This window comes from Zonotrichia leucophrys, chromosome 19 (assembly GCF_028769735.1).
Source record: "Zonotrichia leucophrys gambelii isolate GWCS_2022_RI chromosome 19, RI_Zleu_2.0, whole genome shotgun sequence".
In the NCBI taxonomy this organism is placed as follows: domain Eukaryota; kingdom Metazoa; phylum Chordata; class Aves; order Passeriformes; family Passerellidae; genus Zonotrichia; species Zonotrichia leucophrys.
Window position 1 is genome coordinate 7,057,915 of NC_088188.1, and position 20,048 is coordinate 7,077,962.

Below are 20,048 nucleotides of genomic sequence, written 5' to 3' on the forward strand. Positions count from 1 at the left end.
AGGACGGGATGGACCCCAGGAACTGCCCCCCCCTCCCCAACCAAGTATTTTTGGCTAAATACCCATAAGACAGGAGCCAGAGCCCATAAAGCAATGGAGTGGGGCCAGGAAAGTGGGGCCAATGGAAAGCAGGGCAGTAGGTACCCCGCAGAAGGCTAAAGGAGGGTCACACAGCCCCACATCAGCCCCCCCAGAGAACAGGGGGTTCTTTATTTACACAGCAGCTCCTTCTAAACACAGCACCAGGCTGGGGGTGCACAAAGGCAGCACCCTCCCTCCCCTCTCTTTGGGTGCAGGACAGCTCAGCACCCAAATTGAGACCCCTTCCCACTTCCCAAAGCAGCCTCTTCCCACTCCTGCATCCTGGCCCTGGCATACCCAAGCCAAGCAGCCAGGCCTGGACCCTGGGGTGCTTTTCTGGGCTATGAGTCTGTGACACCACCACCCCACAGGGTGGGGACAGCCCCAAGGCAGGGCAGCATCGCTCAGTCCATCTTGGTGGGCTCCTTCTTCCGCAGCCTGGTCTCCCGGACAATCTTGGCCAGGGACAGGAGAATTGGGACAGCCATGGGCAGGAAGAGAGGGATGTAGATGGCAAATTTCTGGTCGTCAGGGAAGTAGAGGAGGTGGAGGAGAGATGGGTCAAAGAAGGCCCTCTCTGAGCAGGTGACAGCCTCCTTGCTGGCCTGGAAAGCTGCGAGCAGGTGGCCCAGGGACAGCTCGGTCACAGCGCTCTGCACTGAGGCCACTGCCTGGTACACCTGTGTGGGAACAACACCAAGGGTCAGTCCTGGCCAGGGAGGGCAACAGGGACCCTCAGCCCCTCTGCTCCCCAGCCCTACCTCAGAGGCAACATCATCCTTGATAACAATGTTCCCGATCTTGTCCAGGAGCTGGGCCAGCGAGGTCAGCGTGGTGGACACGGTGGCGATGTTCTCCACGGTGTGGGCCCACAGCAGGTGATCCAGCTCCCAGTCTGCCAGCCCCTCATTCCCTGGGCTTTCCAGCAGGAACTCGGGGGGCACCTCTTCCCGAGACAGCCCAAAGAGTAACCTGGGAGCAGAAGGGATGGTCCCAGCCCACATCAGAAGGGCTTCATTCCCATGAGCTCCCTCCTCTTCTTCCCTGCTTAATTGTCTCCTGGAAGTGTGGCATGATAAGCCATCTGAGGAAATGGGAGATGTGCCAACATTCCTGGCCACAGAGCAGTGATGGCCAGTAGCCAGCACCTTGAAGGCCACAGAGAGCCATCCTCAGAGCCCACAGAGGGAGGAGTGAACAAGCTGTCTGGGTACAGCCTGTTCTGACCCCACTGATTTCCACAGAGGCCTGGGGAGGGAAGAGCACATCCTCACCGGAGCTGGGCCAGGAAAACCTCCATCACTCGTGCCATGTCCACATCCACATGCACAGGGAGGGAGGCTTGGGGGGAAGCAGGGGCTTCAACGTTGTAAACCTGTGGGAATGCATGTTAATGAGGCATAGCCAGGGCCTCAGAGCCAACAGCTGGGAAAGGGGAGCCACCACCTTGTCTCAGCACCCCTGTGGTTCCCATACCATGATGCCACCCCAGCGAGGGCTGTGGAAGGCGTTGGTGCTCACTGGGGCTCCATCCTTGTCCTGGATGTACAGAGGGGAGTGGGAGCGCTCTGGCACATAGAGCAGGAAGTTCAGCACGGGGTAGAGTGAGGCAGCACTGGAGCCTGCAGCGGGACAGAGTCACAGAACCCTTGTGGCTGGCAGGGACAGCAAGAGCAGCCCGCAGCCCAGCTCCTCCTTCACAGCTGGGGGGAAAGGGAGCCATGAGACAGACCCCAGTGAGCCACGAGCACAGTGCTCACCCAGCCGGGCCTCCACGGGGTTGATGACATGTGGGAGGCTGTGAGCACTCAGCAGGAAGCTGGAGGACTCCTTGTCATAGCGTGGTGTCACTCCTAGGACAGCGTAGTACAGGATCTGCAGGCACACAAGGGACACATTGGCAGAGAAGTGCACCCCAGGGAGGTCAGGGCTGAGCTTTTCCCACCATCTCCCCCAGCCCTCACCTGTGAATCCACAGAAAAGTTGGCCACCAAGCTCAGCTTGTCCAGGACGGGCTTCACAAAGCGGTTCACAGCCCCCTCGATGTCCCAGTCCACGGTGTGGGACTTGGGGTCAGGGTTCAGCAGGCTGAAGGTGATCTCATACCCTGCAAGGACCCACAGCCTGTGAGCCACCGAGGCTGTGACAGAGCTCCCAAGAGCAGCAGAGCCTGTCCCCTCCTCCCTGGGCCACCCCAGTGTGCAGTGACACCAACAGAACAAAACAACTGCTACAGGCAAAGAGGTCTGTTAGCCCAGAAGCCAGCCAGGGATGCCACAAGTAGAGCAGGAATGGGATCTTCCCCAGGAGCAGAAGATTTCCTGAAGCCTGGAAACACCTTCCCCAGGAGCACTGGGTTTCCTGAGGCCTGGGAACACCTTCCCCAGGAGCAGAAGGTTTCATGGAGACTGGGAACACCTTCCCCAGGAGCAGAGGGTTTCCTGAAGGCTGGAAACACCTTCCCCAGGAGCAGAAGGTTTCATGGAGACTGGGACCACCTTCCCCAGGAACAGAGGGTTTCCTGAGGCCTGGGAACACCTTCCCCAGGAGCAGAGGGTGTCCCAGCCCAGGGAGCAGGGATGGATCCGTACCCAGGCTGGATTTCAGGTTGCGCCGTGCGTCGGGGCCCAGCTGCCCGTCGGGCACGCGGTCCGAGAGGGCGGCGGCGATGGAGGCGGCAGTGAAGGACATCAGCTGTGTCACCTCCCTCAGCCGGGCCTGCAGGGCAGCCAGGCCACCCCCAGCCCTCAGCAGGGCGCTGCGGTGCTTCCCCACGTAGACACTGATGCCCTGGGGATGGGAGCAGAGCCCTGAGAGCAGCACGGTGCCACCTGTGACAGCCACCTGTGACACATGCCACCTCCCAGGGGGGAATCACACAAAGGATGGCGCCACAGGGTGTCACAGATATCTTTTATGAAAAATCCTTTCCTTAGGGTTTTTCCTCCTGAGAAGCTGAGAGGCCTCAGGAACAAAATGCAAACAATGCTTATCTGCTGCTGTGGAATGCAACAGATGGATCTTTGATTGGTCTCACAGAGTTGTTTCTAATTAAGGGCCAATCACAGTGAGCTGGCTCGGACAGAGAGCTCGAGCCACAAACCTTTGTTATCATTCTTTCTTTTTCTATTCTTAGCCAGCCTTCTGATGAAATCCTTTCTTCTATTCTTTTAGTATAGTTTTAATATAATATATATCATAAAATAATAAATCAAGCCTTCTGAAACATGGAGTCATTTCCTCGTCTCTTCCCTTATCCTGAGACCCCTGTGAACACCATCACACACAGGGTGCTGCTCCTTACCTGAGGCAGGAGAGAGGAGGTTTCAGGGACCACGTACATGGTCAGAGAGCCCAGGGTGGTGTCCTGCAGCGGGTACAGAGCAGCGTCAGCCTCTGGGGAAGATGAAAGCACTGCCAGGGTTGGGAATTTCACTCCAATCCCTGTCTCGCTCTGACACAAAGCAAAGCGTGTTCTCTGCTGTGCCAGCCTCGGGAAAAGGAGCTCCCCAGCAATTCCCTGCTCCAGTACCTCGTGCAGTGGCTGCAGCCAGTGCTGCCTCCTCCTGAGCCGTGGTGCTGCGATAGCGCATCTCATAGCGGGACGTGACACTGGTTCTCACTGCAGGGCAGAAAATCTGAGTGAAACTGCTGATCCCAGGCCCCCACAGGAGCCTAGTGCTCACAGGGACAAGGGACAACCCCAGGGGACACACAGCACGAGGTCCTTTGGGTGCCAGTGGGATGAACCATTATGGCATGTAGCACTACACTGGCAGTGAGACAGCCCCACACCAGCCAGACACATCCCACCCTCCGAGGGCTCCATCATCCCCATCCCCAGCCAATGGAGTTGTCCCTTCCCTGCAGCACCCTGGGACTTCATTGTCCCACCCCGGCTCCCTGCACTGCCAGCTCAGGGCAGGGTGATGCTGATGAATGGGGCTCGGGGAGTGAAGCCACGAGCAGGTTGGGACCCCCACAAAAGGACAAGGCCACCCATGAGGAGCAGACTGGGCAGGGACAGACAAGGTAGTCTCTCACAGTTCACGGAAATCTCCATCTCCTGCACGTCCCTGAAGGGCAGCGGCCTCGGCAGGTCCCCGGGCACCGATCCCGGGGCGAACACCACGGCCATGGGCACCACCAGCTGAACCTGCACAGGGCTAGTGTCAGCCCGGCCTCCCGAGCCCCCAGAGCCGCCGCCCCCCGGTCGGCCCGGCGCTCACCGGCTGCTGGCTGAGCCCATCGATGTCCCCGTAGGGCAGGGCAGCCCGGTAGGTCTCGGTGGTTTTCCACCACAGCGGCAGTCCCAGCACCACGGCGATGGTCGCGAAGGACAGGGCGGCGCGCCGGCCCCGCGCCCGCTCTGCGGGGACAGCGCTCAGCACCGGCCCGGCTCCTCAGGGAGCGGGGTCGGGGAGCGGGGAGAGAGCGAACAAGCACCGAGCATCCGCGCCCGCCAGTACCTGCCTCATCCGCCGCCATCGCCGCCGCCGCCGCCACCATCTTCACTTCCCGGCCCAGCCGCGGGGGCGTGCCCTGCGCCAGCGCAGCCAATCAGAGCTCAGAATACCTAAACCACCCAATGGGCGCGGCATGCGCCGCGCGGCGGCACAGACGGGCGGGCAACGGAACCAATCAGAGCACGTATCGGCCGTGAGGCGGAGAGCTTTGCCCTCTACGAGTGCCGCGGAGGGACATGTGGCGTCGCCTCCCGTGGGCACCGGAGCAGCGCCGAGTACGGGGACGGGCGGGGGACACGGAGAGAGCGGACAGGAGCTCCTCACCAGCCCCATCGCCCGTAGACGGAGCCCACCCACCCCCTGCCAAGCTCACGGAGCCTCACGATGTGTGTGGGCGGGCTGAGACCCAGCACAGCTCGTTGCGTAAGTGAGCACAACACGCTGCCGGTGATGCCCGGAGCGGGAGGCGGGGGATAAGAGCTCCGGGGTGCGAGAAAAGAGGCGGCACAGCGCTGTCTCTACCATTTATTCGTTGTTAGGCTATTTGGTACACGGGGTGCACACGGCGAACACAACACAGGCGCCCCAAGGGCGGCAGCGACCAGGACTGCAAAGCTACGGCAGGGCAGGGGCACCCCCAGGCCTCCCCTCCTGCCCCCCACGCGGCCTGCCCTCCTCCCCTCACGGCCCGGCCGGAGCCCCCGGCCAAAGGGGCCCCCGGGTGGCTCCCCCCTGAGCCCGGCTGAGCCGGACCCCCCATTCCATCTGCGGACATGCCGCGGGGCGCTCTCCCCTTCCCCTCCCCGCGTGGCGGCTCCCCTGGGCGGCTGGGGTGGAAGCGGGGTGTGAGCGGTGGCGGGGAGGGGCCGGGGCGGGGGCCGGGGCCGGTGGGGTGCCCGGCCGGGGCTCAGTACGCGTGGTTGGCCACGTAGAGGGACTGCCCGGCGGCCCCCGAGTTGTCCCCGCTGCCCTCGTACTTGCCCAGCGCTGCCAGTCCGTTCACCTGCAGAGGAAGGAAAGGTCAGTGGTTATGCTTGGGGTGTCACTTGAGGTCCCCAAGTCACTGGGGACACGGCCTTCAGGGTCCCCTAGCTCCTGGGGACACCTGGGGAGCAGAGTCCAGGGATGTGGCCCTTGACACCCATCATTCCCCTATGGGAACACAGCTCTCAATGTCCCCCCACAGAGACAGAACTGTGTCCCTTCCATGGGGACCATGGTCCTTGGCATCCTACAGGGCACAGCCCTCGGTGTTTTATATCAGCCTGTGGGACATAGTCCTCAGCCACCTCCCCTCCCATGGGCACACAGTGTCCCCAGCTCCCCAGCCCTTGGCACTGCCCTCCCAGGAGGGCCACCCCCATCACCTCTGCACGCTTGACAAACTCCTCGGTGGCAGCTTCGGCGTTGTCCTTCTGCCCGCGCCAGGCGCTGAGCGCCGACGCCTGCAGCGCCCGCCCATAGGAGAAGGTGAGGGCCCATGGCCGCACCAGCGGGCACGTGTTGATGGCATTGAGGTTGATGGAAGCCTCCTCCTCACTCTGACCCCCAGACAGGAAGGTGACACCTGTGGAGAGCAGGGTTATGGCACGGGAGGGTACACAGGGGATCGCTCTCCTGGTCTCTGCCACATGCCAGGGCTGGTACCTGGCACGGCTGGGGGCACAGTGCGGCGCAGGGCAGTGACAGTGGCCATGGCAATCTCCTCCGGGCTGTACTTGGTGGGGCAGGAGTGCCCAGGGGTCACCATGTTGGGCTTCAGCAGGGTCCCCTCCAGGTAGATGTGGTGGTCGCTCAGTGCCTTGTAGACAGCTGCCAGCACCTGGGGAGGACAGGCAGCGTGGAGTCTCCCTGGCATGGCATGGCACAGCACGGTGCCCGCCCTGCTGCCAGCCCACCGCTCACCTTCTCTGTCACGTACTGGCACCGCTTGAGATCGTGGTCACCATCAGGCAGGATCTCCGGCTCCACAATGGGCACGATGCCGTTCTGCAAACAGCACAGCAGCAGATGCCATCACAGTGATGTCCCTGCGCACCCCTCAGCCCCACAGCTACGTGGGACAATGCTCAGACCTGCAGAGCAATGCCCAGCCTCGAGGCTCAAGGCCCCCCTTGGTGGTGATGCCCAGCCCCATGGGGGGATGCCCAAGCTGGGAGGGTCAGTTCTGGGCCCTATGGGGTAATGTCAGGTTTGTGAGGTACATGTAACAAGGCCTGGCCCCATGGATTGACACCTGACCCTGTGGGTGATGCCCGTGCCACAGGGCAATGCCCCATGCCCACCCACGTGAGGTGTTACCCAACAGGGGTTATGTGCAGCCGCTGGGGATGATCCCCAGGGATCACCAGCACTGCACAGGCGCAGTGCTGAGCCTCACAGATGTGTGCCCACCCCCGTGGGGCAATACCTGCCCACACAAGTCAATACCATCCTCCCCATCACTGCCCACCCTGTGGGGGGACGGCAGCAGGCACATACCTGCTGGCAGATGCTGGCATAGCGGGCCAGGACGTTGGCGTTCTCCATGATGGCCAGAGCAGAGGGAGTGTGCTCGCTGATCTTCAGCACGCAGCGCCACTTGGCAAAGTCTGCCCCGTCCTTCTTGTACTGGGCACAGCGCTCCCACAGCCCATCCAGACCTGGGGGGCAGCACGTCAGCCCCATGGCCCCAAACACTCCAGCCCCAAACCCCCTGGCTCCACACTCCACAGCCCCTGCAGCACCTACCCTGCGTGGTGGTCTCGCCATCGGTCCCAGCCAGAGGCACAACACCCTTGTCCACCTGTGGAATGAGAGGAGGGCGGTGCTGAGCCTCACCAGCACCCCCCAAGCACCCTGAGCACCCCACAAACCCACCAGGACAGCCCCCACACCTTGATGCCCACAACGATGCCCTTGTCCTTGATCATCTGGACGAAGGGGGTGCCATCATCAGCCTTCTGGTACATGGTCTCGTGGAAGAAGATGACGCCCCCGATGCATTTCTTCACCCTGCTGTCGGCGCTGAAGAGGATCTGGCGGTACAGCCGGCGATTCTCCTCCGTGTTTTCCACCCCAATCTGGTTGAGGCGCTTGGCCATGCTCCCTGCAGGCACGCAGCACCCTCGTCAGCCTCCATCCGGAGCAGGGAAAAGGGGTGGCGGGACAGATTCCCCCCCAAACTGACCTACGGACTCATCGGCTGCCAGGATGCCCTTCCCCGGGGCCACGATACGCTGCGCGATGTCCGACAGCTCCTTCTTCTGCTCGGCCGTCAGCGCGGGGTGTTGGTGCGTCATGGTGGCGGTGGCTGCGAGCGGACGGGGACTGAGTCACGCACCAGCGCGGCGACACCCCGAAACCACGCACAGCCCCTTCCGCGGGGAGCCGGGACCCCACGGGGCTGCCAGCGCGACCCCAGCGGCCAGGGCGCGTTGTGTAAGCCTCGTGGCAGGGATCGTGGAGGATGCCGGGCAGCTCCCAGCCATTTTGCTGCCTGCCTGCCAGCCCGCCCCCAGCCCAGCCATCTTGAGGGAGCGCAGCTCCGCGGGGACCCACGCAGGACACGAGGGGACCTGGATGGGGGTGCCCTGGGGATGGGAATACCCCGCGAGGAACGGAAACAGCCCGGGGATGGGGGTGCCGGGGGGGCGGAAATACTCCGGGAAAAGAGGTAAAGGAAACCCCAGGGAGGATCTACCTGAGTCTGGAGTTAGCCGGACTTTGGGGTACCCCGGAGACGGAGATACTCCAGAGTCGGGAATAACCCGCGGGGAGGTTACGCGGGCGATGACGATAACACGGGCGTGGGGACACCGGGGGGACGGAAACAGCCCGGGAATGGGGGACGGAGCAGCCCCAGGGCGGCACAACCCGGGGATGGAGGTACCCAAAGTTTGGGGCACTCCAAGGATGGCGATACCCCGGGGCTGGCGCCGTCGCGGGGCCGGTGATGCCCCCAGGAGCCGGGGCGCTCGATCCCCCGGCCGGCGCCGTAGGAACTCGAGCTCCGCCAGCGCAGAGGGAGTATCCCGAGTCCCCCCAAATCCCCAATACCCCCATGCCCGGGGGTCTCTCTGCCCTGGAGCCCCCCAGCGCGGACCGACCCCCGGGATGCCGCACGGAAACACCCGGGATGCTCGGGGGGCTGCCGGCTCCCGCCGGCGGGATCCCCCGGCTGTTCCCCGAGCAGCTCCCCCCGGCCCCTCGGCTCTCCCCGACCCCCGGCTCCCCCGTACCGTGTCGGGCGGCGGCGACGAGTACGGACTGCGGGCTGCGCGCTCTGGCCCCGCGGTAAATGTGGCTGCGGTGCCGCAGAGCTACGTGACCGGCGGGGCGGCACCGGGCAGGACCGGCCCCATGCCCCGCCCCGGCCCGCCCCCGCCGCCGCCCGCTCCCCCCGCCGGCTTCGGCCCCCCCTCCCACCGGGGTCGTGCCCCCCGCCGGAGACAGCCCCCGCGCTGCTGGCGACCCTAAGGTGACAATCCCAGGCTGGGGACCCCGCTGTATCACACGTTTGCAACGCCTTGCTGGTGATGGGGGCCCGTCTGTGCCCCCCCTGCCGCCGCCCAGGGACACAGCTGAGTCACCCCTAGTCATGGGAAGGCCCCCTCATGCCAACCAGGCACTCCACTGTGCCATCTCCAGTTGCTGCTGGAGACCCCTCTCTCCCACCACCCCTACTTGGTTATGGGCAGGGACCTCTGCCACCCCCCTGCTGCTGATGGGGACCCTGCTGTGGCCCCCTATTGCTACTGCCAACTAAGGACAGCAACCCCTCTGTGCCACCTCCAGGCTGTGCCCCCTATTTCCACTATTATCTAAAACCAGACTTCCCCTTCATCACCCCTGGGCCAGGGACCCCCCTGTGCCACCCCCAGGCTGGGGCCACTGTTACTGTGCAGGATACCCCATCTAGGCCACCACTGTGCCCAGGAACCAGCAGCACTGAGCCCCAGATCCTCCAGGACAGGGTGGGGACACTCACAGGAGACCAACCCCCCTAAAAACCACCCTGAGCCGGCACAGGGACAATACCAGTGTCCCCACTCGCCCCAGGGGACGGCTGCCAGGGCCCCGCTGTGCTGAATCCCGCCGTAAAAGGAGGCTCAGCCACCCTGCATGGCCCTAATCCAGGGAAGGGAGCACAGTTCCCTGCATCCCACAGCCAGGGCCCCCCACTGCTGACCTCGCACCTTGGGAGCTGTACCTGACACCGTGGGGTCACAGGGCAGGGAGGAAGGCAGGGCCAAGGAGCAGAGGGCACTGCTTCCCCACGAGCCACCCACGCACCCGGGACATGCAGGCACAGCCCCAAACATTTCCCGGTAGATAAATTGGTGCCAGCGCCCCACGTGTCACGGCACCCGCCCCACACGGCTGTGGCAGAGGGCAGGGGAAGGTGATTTCCATCCCCCTTGGGCAGGAGAAAGAGGCCATTAAAAACCAGAGCACTTGTTGGAGTGCTGCTATTTTGGGCCATCGCAGGGGAGGGAGGGTGCCGCGTGGTCCCCATGGCGGTGGGGAGCATCCTCGGGGTCAGGAGCACTGGGAGGGGGATCCCACAGGAGCTGCCCCCGCAGGGAAGAAGGGAGGTGAGGTTGGAGCTGTGCTGGGAGCTGGGGAGCCCCTAAGGGAGCCCCCCCTCCATGCAGCAGCAGCAACCAAGGGGGGTTGGGAGCAGGAGCTGGCAGAGCTCCCAGCACTGGCTGAGCCATGGGATGCTGCGTGCTGGAGCCAGGCTGGGAGGGGGAAACATCCTCGTGCAACAGGCGTGTGTGTGCCCACAGCCCCGTGACAGGGGTGCAGGATCCAACCTCTGGAACCATCCGTGATAAGGAGAGGAATCCAACCTCTGGAACAAGTTTCATGCAACAGGCTCGTGCCCGCAGCCCCGGGATGGGGTGCAGGGTCCAGACAAGCCCCTGCAGAGCAGGGCAGGGAGGGAATCTAGGGCAGGAGGAGGAGCAGGGAGCAGGGGAGGGAAGCTGGCTCAGCCCGGGCGCTCTGGCTGCTGCCGGGGCCGCGGGGTGGGAGCCTGGGGAACGCGGGCCCTTATTGAGAGCAAACACTGGCACAGAGCGGGGGACGTGTCCCCCGCCAAGAAGGAGAGGCCCTGGGGTGGCAGGGAGCTGTGCCCGCAGCCCCGTGACGGAACAGGAGCAACCGGCACAGGCTGGACAAGTTGTCCCCACCCACAGCACCAGGAGCTTCCTGAATGCACACAGCAGGCAGGGTAAAAGCCAACACAACTTTATTCAATAAATAATTACAACATTAACAACAGGAAAGGTTTCAGGCTACAGGCTATAGCGGCTCAGCAGCTTCCTTGCTGGCTGGCTTCAGGCCCAGGTAGCACAGCAGGCTCTGGAGCTCCTGGCAACCCAGAGCCACCTCAGGGAGAGTCGACAGGACCTGGGCACAGCAGCAGCAATAGAGTTTGGGTTGGTGGTGTTGCAGTCACAGCAAGGGTGAGAAATAAACTGTAAATCTCACCTCTTTTATCTTCTCCTGCATCTCCTCATGGGTCCTCAGCATTTTCTGGGTATGATGGAACTTCATCTCCAGCCCTCGGGCCTGTGGTGGTGGGAGATGCCCGTCAGAGCTCTGCTCCAAACTTGGGTAGGAATCAGCCCAGAAAGGAGAGGGGACCCCTGCCCAGGTCAGGGGGGTTGGAACTAGGTGACCCTTATGGTCCCTTCCAACCCAAACCATTCTGATTCTATGACTGGAGCCAGGACAGCCCCTTGAGGCTCCCCATACCTGCTCCAGGTACTTTTCAGTGAGCCGTATGTTCTCATCCTCTTTTTCCACAAGCAGCAGGCGCAGTTTATCCACCTGCAAAAGGAGCAAGCCCTGCTGAGATCCTTGTGGGGGAAAGCTCTGAAGTGGGAGACAGGGTGGGAGAAGCAAGGTCTGCAGAGGTCTCCTTGTCCATGGTGAGGTGACAGGAGGAGCCCTCAGCCCTGCAGTTCCCCAGCCTCACCTCCAGCCGCAGCATGACCCGCTCCTGGACGTAGGCAGTGTCCACCTGGTGCTCCTTGCCCCTCATCTCCTCCCACAGCACCTTGGCCTCTGTCTCTGCACGCTGGAGCAAGCGCTTCAGCTCAGAAACTTCTGCCTTCAGCCTCTACAGGGGAAAAAGGGACACTGAGAGGGGTCCTGTGCCCAGCATTCCCCCACGGTGCTGCCCAGCCATGCCCCCCTCACCCACCATGACTTCCCCGCTCTTGTCAATGAGTTGGAACATCTTCTCTTCCTGCTGTTTCACCACGTCCTGCAGCTCCTTCTCATTCTGACAGGGAGGAAGAAGCAGGGTCAGGCAGTGCCCAGCTCTGGCCACCCCCAGCACCCAGAGCAGGTTTTCTCATGTTTGAGGAGGTCAGACAAGCCAGGAGCACCCATGGGGCATCACCAGATTTCTCCATGTCCTAGATCAGCGCCCGTCCCAGTTCGGCTCTGCCCTGGGGTGAGGGCTGGCCCACTTCTGGCTCACCTCAAGCTTGGTCCTCAGTGCCTTATTCAGCTTGGCAATGGTGGCAGCCTGGGCATCCACCTTCTCCTGGCTCTCAGCTGTCACTGTCTTCAGACGGAGCTGCAGGTCAGAGCTGGGAGAGGGCAGTGGTGGTGAGAATGTGGGGACCACAGCCGAGCACAGCATCAGGTACCAAACCCCCCCTGGGTATGTCCCTGGGCCCATGGTGAGAGAAGACACCTGGTCCAGCCCAGCCAGCTGGAAAAAGCCCACCTAGCCATGACAGGAGAGGTCTAATCCAGGGCTGGACAAGAGGCAGACCCACGCAGGCTGCCTGCAGGAAAGGCCATGCCCAGGACAGTGATGCCACTGCCCAACCCTTGACACGAGCCCACTCTGAACTCACATCTCTGTCTGCAGTGCCCTGAACTCGCTCTGCTCCAGTTCCTGGATGCGGGAGCTCAGCATGGCAAGGCTGGAGACCACAGCTCTCAGCTCCTTCACACTCTCCAGCAGAGTGTCCTCAGGATCTGCAGGCAGGAAAGAGCCTTGTGAGCAACACAGAGGGAACATCAACCCCAGGGCACACAAAGGAAGGTGTGCCTGCTCTTCCCTCTGCACAGCAGCCCTGCAGCTTCAGAGCAGGGTCCCAGACAGGGTGACAGCCCCAATACCTATTGCCTTTGACACAGATGCAACTTTGTCCTTGGCAACTGTACTCCCACTTCTGCTGGTTTCATTGGCCTCTACAAGAGGAGAGGAGAGAACAGCGGCTGTGCCCAGCCCTGTGCATCCCCCAGCACGGCAGGGAGCAATCCCTGTCCTGGGACTCCCCAAAACCCAGAGGGGGGGTGCCAGCTCACCTTTCCCTGCCACAGCTTTCAGGACGCTGCCCACGAAGGAGCTGCCAGCCCGGTGTGGGGTGTGGCACGCTGGGGTGTGGAAGGCCGGGGTGCGGAAGGCTGGGGTCCAGGCATGGCGTGGGGTCTGCCAGCCCGGGGTGCGGGGACCTGGGGTCCAGGCTTTGCTTCTCGATGGAGCATCATCATCATCCTTCAGAGGGGAAGGAGAGCACAGCACCAGAGTGCAGCTTGTGACTGGCCCAGCAAGCACAGAGTCTCAAAGCCATGCCATGGAGAGGCACGAATGTGTGATACCTCCCCCAGGCCATCCTGTCATGCTTGTCCCCAGCACAGGGCTCCTACCTGCTCTTCCAGAGCAGCCTTGAGGCAGTCAGCAAGCTCCTGCAACCGCATCTTGCTCTCCATAATGTTCGTGGAGCACCAAGAAACTTTGTTCCTCTTTGTCTGCAAGTTTTGGAGCTCGGCCTTGGTGCTGTCCAGCTCCTTGCTGAGGGCAGCCTGCTCTTCCCTGTGGGATGGCATCAGCCTCAGCAGGAGCAGCATTTCCCTTCCTCGATGTGGGAAGAGGACATGCCTGCCTCTCACCATGAACCAGCAACTGTGCAAATCCCGCAGATTTAGGCAGCTTCCCTCAATATGGGATCTGCTGTCCTTCCCCATAGCCTCCTCCACCCACCTGGACTACCACACTTAACTGGAGCAGCAGTGGTCAAAATGTCCCCTCTGACACCCCAGGAAGGGCCTGATTTCCCAGAAACAGAGGGGTTTGAGTGGAGCTGGTGAGTGGGGCAGTACCGCAGGTGTTGGTGGGACTCCATCAGCTCCTGGTGCTGCAGGACGCGCTCCTGCAGCGTGGCCAGCGTGGAGTTCAGCCTGGCCTCCACCTCCAGCAGCTGCGTGCGGCACATTTGGTTCTCCTGATCCAGGAACTGTAAGAGGGTGGGGGGACACAGCCTTGAGCAGCCAGGCAGAGACCCAAGGGGGTTCATTGAGACCCCCAGCACAGACCCTGCCGTGCCTCAGGGTGCTGTTTCTAATCAGGGGCAGCTTTATCCCAGCAGCTCAAACCCCACAAACCAGTTTACTGGGGACATAGGAAAGACTGAGGGACAGCTCCATGCCTGCAGGGGAAATTTATCTCCAAGAAAACTATCTCCAAGAGCTGCCCAGCCCCCTCCCTGGGAATCCCTGCCGGGCAGGATGAAAAGCTGCGCTACGTGCGGGATGTCAACTGCCCTGACGAGCTCATCCCCCTCCGTAGGAGGGCTAATCCTGCTCCTGGCCATCTGCCAGCCTTCCCGGAGAGGAGAGGCCGTGATGGGGGCCGGCAGCGCGTGACAGCACGGGCAAGGTCAGGCAGCTCCTACCTCCCGGCACTCGGTGGCCTCCCCCAGCTCCTGGCACAGCTCCTGGCACTCCTGCTGCAGGGAGTTCCTCTCCTGAGCCAGCCTGAGGGGATGGGATGCAATGGGATCAGGGGGTGCTGTGTTTTGGGGGCCAGAGGTGGGATGGGGCTCAGGATAAAAAGGCTCAAACCCACTGGGCCATCTCTTCCCACTGCTTCTCGTTCTCTTGCTGCAGTGCATCCCGCTCCTGCTCCACGCTGGCCAGATTTATCATCACAGAGCTCAGCTCTGCAAGGGACAGAGCTGTCAGCCAGGGGGACAGGGGCAGCTCCAGCCCCCACGTCTCCCACCCCTACCTTTGCCCAGGCGTGAGTTGGCCACTGTCAGCTGCTCCAGCTGAGCCTCTGTGTCCTTCAGGGTCACCAAGGTCTTCTCCAGCTGGCAGGATACCTGTGGAGACATGGTGCTTATTCTGGGGTGCTCTTCCCCATGGGGTGTTCTCAGACCAAGGGGTGCTCCGAATCACCCTGTGCCTCAGACACCTCACAGCACTGAGAGGAGGCACCCCTGTACCTTCTCCTTGGCTTGAAGAGCTTCCTCTGCTTGTTCCCGTGTGGCAGCCAGCTCCTCCAAGCAGCTCTGCAGCTTGCCAGGCACACGCTCCAACAGGCCATGGGACAGGGACACCAGGGCCCTCATCTGCTCCCGCTGGGAAGGGAGACAGCACCAGGCAGAGCTCAGTGTGGCACTGCCATGGCACTGTCCTGCTGTGTGACCAGGGACAGGTCATGGCACCCAGGGCACAGAGCCTTGGCAGGGCTGAGCCCCCACTGGACACCCCTCACCTCCTCATCCAGGGCTCTCCTTTCCTTCTCCAGATTTTCAAAGGTGGCATCTAAGAATTCTCGGAAAGACTGTGCCTCGGCAGACAGGGATGCCTGTAGGGTAGGAGGAATGAGTCAGCACTGCTGTGGTAGAAAAGCCACATTTAATGGCCATGAAGGAAGAAAAGTACCAGCCCTGAGGCCAAATCTACAGCAGCTTCCCAGCAGCAGCACCAGAAAACCTCTGGTGCCCCCAAGCCCACCACAGAGCATCACCCAAGCTCAGGATGTGGCAATGCCCTGATCCAGCATGGGGCAGCTGGGGATGGCACCACACTCAGTACCTGCAGGTTGATGGCTTGGGCCAGCAGCGTGCTCAGCTCTTGCTGGGAGGCCAGGCTCTGGTCACGGGCACTGATCTGGGCGCTGGCGTGGGCACAGAAAGCCTCCAGGAACAGATATCCCTGCAGAGGAAAGGATGCTGCTCCAGCCACGCTGTCACACAAGGGGAAACTCCCAGGAGCCATCCCTGCACCAGCCTAGGAATCCTTCTCCCAGGGGGGCACAGCCCGTGCCAAAAATAATCCAGAGGGCTCCATCACACAGCACTTCTTAGGATTTTCTTCCTCTGGAATGCCAGGGAGATTCTCATCCCCAGAAATGGGTGGAGATGCAGGATGCCCCACCAAAGGCATGAGGACAGCTGAGACTGCCTCGACCCCACAACAGCTGCCCCCTTACCTGATCCTTGGCTTGTAGGGCTTCATCTACTCGCCGCCTGATGGCATCCCGCTCTTCCAGGCAGCTCTGCCCCTTGCTGGGAGCACTCTCAGGCACAGCCTGAGGCACCAGGGTCCTCTCCTGCTCCTGCAGTGGGAGGTGACAGCACCGTGAGGCACCAAGTACAGCTGCTGTGAGTGCCAACAGGTCTCCCAGAACCCAGGGGAAAGGGGAACCACAGGGATGTGTGGAGCTCACCTCCTTCACCAGGGCTCCCTGCTCATCCTGCAAGCTCCGAAAAGCGGCATCAGCGAGGCCCCGGAGCAGGAGGCTCTGGCTGCTCCAGGTGCTCTGGGAAAGGGACAGAGACACTGGTCTGTCTTATGGCAGCTGGCACAGGCAGCACCAGGGGGATACGTGTGCCTTGTGTGGCTGAGATCTGGCACACTCATGGCCAGTGACAGCCACCAGACACCCAGCTCCAGCTGCAGATCCCACTCCACTCCCCACTGCCACTGCACAGCCTCTGCTTTCCTCCGCAGCTCGAGGCAGCGCTGCCTCCTCCCAAGGGCATCCTCCAGAGCAGAGGGCACTTCACACCAGCCCCGCTCCACCCTGGGGCCAGCAAGAGCTGACCAGCCATGACACCTCCCCTCCTCCTGCCACGTGCACCAGGGATGTTTCCCCCACGAGGGTTCAAATCCAGCAGACTCAGCGGGTTGATCCAGGCATGATAATGCAGCACCGGGCGCGTGATGCAGCAGCCGCGCTTTACTTCCACTCCACCAACCCAGACGGGGTCACTGCTTGCCAGCGGCACAAGGACACTGTCATGGCACTGAGGCTGCAGGGGACAGGGTGGCATCACCTCAGAGAGGCTCTTACCCCTTCGGGGTGGGTGGTGTCCGTCTGTGTGAGCGCGTTCCTCTGTCTGGCCGGCCCCGCGCCAGGCCACGGCCGCTGGCTCTCCTGCCAGTCGCGCAGCTGCAGCGAGAGGGCCTCGATGATGATGAGGGTGCTCTCCAGCCTCCCCTCCAGCTCTGCCCGTGGCAGGGTCTTCAGCTGCTCCCGGGGACAGCTGGGGACAAAGAGAGGGGCTTAGGGCAAGGACAGCACCCACAGGTGCCACAGCCAGGTGGGGCATGTTCTCATACTTACTGCCAGAGCAGGGAGTCTGTTTCCGCAGCACTGTCCTTGGCACAGGGGAGGCTTCCCCTGGATGTATTCATGCTCCTGTCCCACACATCCCGAGGGGTCATGAAGGTGCCGGTGGCCATGGAGAGCACTGGGGTCATGCTGGTGCCCGTGGCCATAGAGGGCACTGGGGTTATGCTGGTTCCAATGGCTGTGGTGGGCACTGGCGTTGTGCTGGTGCCAGCCACCACAGTGGGCACAGGGGTCATGCTGGTGCCATCGACCACAGTTGGCACTGGTGTCGTGCTGGTGCCAGCCACCACAGTGGGCACTGGGGTCGTGTTGGTGCCAGCCACCACAGTGGGCACAGGGGTCGTGCTGGTGCCAGCGACCACAGTTGGCACTGGTGTCGTGCTGGTGCCAGCCACCACAGTAGGCACTGGGGTCGTGCTGGTGCCAGCCACCACAGTGGGCACTGGCGTCGTGTCAATGCCAGCAACCACAGTGGACACAGGGGTTGTGCTGGTGCCAGCGACCATGGTGGGCACTGGGGTTGTGCTGGTGCCAGCGACCACGGTTGGCACAGGGGTCGTGCTGGTGCCAGCGACCATGGTGGGCACTGGGGTTGTGCTGGTGCCAGCAACCACAGTGGGCACAGGGGTTGTGCTGGTGCCAGTAACCACAGTGGGCACAGGGGTTGTGCTGGTGCCAGCAACCACAGTGGGCACAGGGGTTGTGCTGGTGCCAGCAACCACAGTGGGCACAGGGGTTGTGCTGGTGCCAGCAACCACGGTTGGCACAGGGGTCGTGCTGGTGCTGGCGACAGCAGTGGGCACAGGGGTGACACTGCTGCTGGCATCCTGCTGTAGCTTGCCAAGGGGCAGGCTGTGCTGCAGAGATTCCGTCAGGAACGAGGTGTTGAGGGTCTTCTCCAGCCACACCAGCGGCAACACCCAGGACACAGTACCCAGGGTTGATTCAGGCGATGTGACAGGGGTGACAGTGGCTTCTGACCCAGCAGGCTCCAACCCACTTTCCTTGATGGGAGAGAGGCCAGGTGGGCTCTCTTCTGGGGGGACAGGGGTGGGGAACTGTGCTCCCTCAGGGGTGCTTTGGCAATGCAGATGATCAGCACTCCCATTTGCAGATGGGGGCTCCGAGGCCGCAGAGCTGCAGGAAAATTCTGGAGGTGCTGCTCGCCACCTGCGGAAGGGAGTCTTCTGCGGAGTGGAGCTGGTGCCAGGGGGCCCTGGGGTGCAGGAGGCTGTGCTGGCATTGCCAGGGGACCCAGAGCTGCACGGGGGTAGAGCAGAGCTGCCTGGGGAGTTTGGGTTGCAAGACACTGAGCTCATAATGTTGGGGGGTCCTGGGGTGGTGCTGCCAGGGGATTCCAGAGCGCAGGGCCCCAGGACAAGGCTGCACATGGTGCTGCCAGGGGACTCCAAGATGCTGGCCAGTGGCATGGAGCTGCATGGGGAGACTGGCACAGTGTTGCCAGGGCACTCTGGGGTGCTGGATCCTAGGATGGAGCTGCACAGGGGAACTGGAATGGTGCTGCTGGAACGCACTGGGGTGCTGAGAACAGGGAGGGAGCTGCACCGGGAGACTGGCACAGTGCTGCTGGGGAGCTCTGGGGTGCTGGGCAAAGGGATGGAACTGCACACAGAGACTGGCACAGCGCTGCTGGTGGGCTCTGGGGTGCTGGGCAAAGGGATGGAACTGCACTGGGAGACTGGCACAGTGCTGCTGAAGGGCTTTGGGGTGCTGAGAACGGGGATGGAACTGCACACAGAGATTGAAATGGTGCTGCTGGGGGGCTCTGGGGTCATGAGAACAGGGATGGAGCTGCACACAGAGGCTGGCACAGTGCTGCTGGTAGGCTCTGAGGTGCTGGGCAAAGGGATGGAACTGCACTGGGAGACTGGCACAGTGCTGCTGGGGGGCTCTGGGGTCATGAGAACAGGGATGGAGCTGCACACAGAGGCTGGCACAGTGCTGCTGGTAGGCTCTGAGGTGCTGGGGCCCAGAACTGGACTGCACAGAGGGGCTGAGACAGCGTTGTCAGGGAGCTCTAGTGTGCTGGACACTGGGACAGGACAGCCAGGAGCCTCTGGGCTGGTGCTGCTGGAGTTCTCCAAAGAACCAGGAACAAGGGTGGCATTGCTGGGAGCTTCAGAGGCACCAGGCTTAAAGATGGGAGTCCCGAGGTCACGGGTGGAGGTCCTGGGGGACTCCAAAGTGGTGCTGCTGGGGGGCTCCAGGGTGCAAGGCACTGGGATGGTGGTGCTGCTGGGGGGGCCCATGGTAGCACTTCGCGGGGGTCCTGGGGTGCAAGGCACCGTGGTGATGCTGCTGCGGGGGCCCCGGGCACAGGGCACCGGGGTGGCACAGTCCTACAGCATATTTTAGGGGGAAAAGGGGGTCAGGGCAGCCCTGCCCTTTACCCCTGCACCCGCAGCCATTCGCCCCAGTGTCCCCATTTCCCCCCTGCAGGAAATACGCCCGTCATTCCATTGCGCCAGCACCATCTGCCCGCCCAACATTCGCGGTTCCAGTACACCCCGTTACCCGGCCCGTCCCGTTCGTTAACCCGCACACCGACCTTGAGCCGCAGCCGGCGGAGCAGAGGGGTCAGGCTGGTCCGGTCGGCGCCCGACTGCAGCTGCAGCTCCTGCAGCGGGGCGCGCCGGGGCCGCTGCTGCGCCTGGCGGGGAACCGGGGCGGGGGGGTCACCGGCGGCAGCACCGGCAGCTCCCCCCCACCACACACACACACACACAGATACCGGGAGCGCTGCACCGCACCCGCCGCCCCCTCGGGGACCCTCGGAACATCCAAACCCAACCCCGCTCCGGCCCGCACTCACGGCGGGGGTCTTGGCGCGCCGCATGGCCCGGCAATGATCCCGGTATCGGCCTCGACTACGGCTGCGGTAGCTCTCAACCTCGGCCCCGCCGGGTTGGGGCTGGTCTCGGTCCCGGTTCCCGGTCCGGGCCCGCCGGGTTGGGGTTTTAGGGCTGGTCTCGGTTCCCGGTCGGGCCCCGCCACCGCTCGCGCGCCGCCGGTTTGAAAACCACCCGCCGCTCTGATTGGCTGCGCCGCCCGCGCGTCACCCCGCGGGGCGACCGTTGGGACGGGGGCGCTGCTGCTGATTGACA

General features: G+C 62.7%; 3 protein-coding genes across 3 annotated transcripts; all 3 read right to left on the reverse strand.

The window, feature by feature from the left end:
* Nucleotides 1-175: 175 nt before the first annotated feature.
* PIGS (phosphatidylinositol glycan anchor biosynthesis class S) lies at nt 176-4,619 on the reverse strand. Its single transcript, XM_064729299.1, has 12 exons — nt 4,551-4,619; nt 4,311-4,450; nt 4,126-4,237; nt 3,614-3,703; nt 3,386-3,477; nt 2,673-2,871; nt 2,046-2,188; nt 1,842-1,956; nt 1,558-1,703; nt 1,356-1,456; nt 843-1,053; nt 176-761 (listed from the first exon to the last, which is right to left on the reverse strand). The coding sequence occupies exons 1-12, from the start codon at nt 4,588-4,590 to the stop codon at nt 486-488; spliced, it is 1,665 nt and encodes a 554-aa protein (XP_064585369.1). The 5' UTR covers nt 4,591-4,619; the 3' UTR covers nt 176-485.
* A 439-nt stretch (nt 4,620-5,058) lies between these two features.
* ALDOC (aldolase, fructose-bisphosphate C) lies at nt 5,059-8,900 on the reverse strand. Its single transcript, XM_064729304.1, has 9 exons — nt 8,768-8,900; nt 7,717-7,839; nt 7,424-7,635; nt 7,278-7,332; nt 7,029-7,189; nt 6,453-6,536; nt 6,195-6,369; nt 5,915-6,114; nt 5,059-5,550 (listed from the first exon to the last, which is right to left on the reverse strand). The coding sequence occupies exons 2-9, from the start codon at nt 7,826-7,828 to the stop codon at nt 5,455-5,457; spliced, it is 1,095 nt and encodes a 364-aa protein (XP_064585374.1). The 5' UTR covers nt 7,829-7,839; nt 8,768-8,900; the 3' UTR covers nt 5,059-5,454.
* A 1,865-nt stretch (nt 8,901-10,765) lies between these two features.
* On the reverse strand, nt 10,766-19,967 carry SPAG5 (sperm associated antigen 5). Its single transcript, XM_064729520.1, has 24 exons — nt 19,757-19,967; nt 19,493-19,594; nt 18,904-19,283; nt 16,915-18,777; nt 16,642-16,834; nt 16,015-16,107; nt 15,778-15,903; nt 15,381-15,500; nt 15,058-15,150; nt 14,786-14,920; nt 14,569-14,662; nt 14,407-14,500; nt 14,234-14,315; nt 13,662-13,795; nt 13,209-13,374; nt 12,867-13,056; nt 12,678-12,749; nt 12,410-12,533; nt 12,025-12,136; nt 11,743-11,823; nt 11,515-11,658; nt 11,292-11,366; nt 11,025-11,105; nt 10,766-10,943 (listed from the first exon to the last, which is right to left on the reverse strand). Exons 1-24 carry the CDS (start codon nt 19,778-19,780, stop codon nt 10,836-10,838), a joined length of 4,686 nt encoding a protein of 1,561 aa, XP_064585590.1. The 5' UTR covers nt 19,781-19,967; the 3' UTR covers nt 10,766-10,835.
* Between the last annotated feature and the right edge of the window lie 81 nt (nt 19,968-20,048).

Bases quoted from the DNA above. Each gene is read 5' to 3' on its own strand.
- PIGS (XM_064729299.1), bottom strand. From the start codon at position 4,590: ATGGTGGCGGCGGCGGCGGCGATGGCGGCGGATGAGGCAG. The intron at 4,238-4,310 runs GTGAGCGCCGGG...AGCCCTGTGCAG, and splicing joins ATGGGCTCAGCCAGCAGCCG to GTTCAGCTGGTGGTGCCCAT. The intron at 2,189-2,672 runs GTACGGATCCAT...GGGTCCTTGCAG, and splicing joins CAACCTGAAATCCAGCCTGG to GGTATGAGATCACCTTCAGC.
- ALDOC (XM_064729304.1), bottom strand. From the start codon at position 7,828: ATGACGCACCAACACCCCGCGCTGACGGCCGAGCAGAAGAAGGAGCTG. The intron at 6,537-7,028 runs GTATGTGCCTGC...TGCTGTTTGCAG, and splicing joins ATGCCAGCATCTGCCAGCAG to AACGGCATCGTGCCCATTGT. The intron at 5,551-5,914 runs GTGATGGGGGTG...CTTCCTCTGCAG, and splicing joins AGTTTGTCAAGCGTGCAGAG to GTGAACGGACTGGCAGCGCT.
- SPAG5 (XM_064729520.1), bottom strand. From the start codon at position 19,780: ATGCGGCGCGCCAAGACCCCCGCC. The intron at 19,284-19,492 runs GTCGGTGTGCGG...AATATGCTGTAG, and splicing joins TCCGCCGGCTGCGGCTCAAG to GACTGTGCCACCCCGGTGCC. The intron at 13,796-14,233 runs GTAGGAGCTGCC...ACCCTCTTACAG, and splicing joins AGGCCACCGAGTGCCGGGAG to TTCCTGGATCAGGAGAACCA.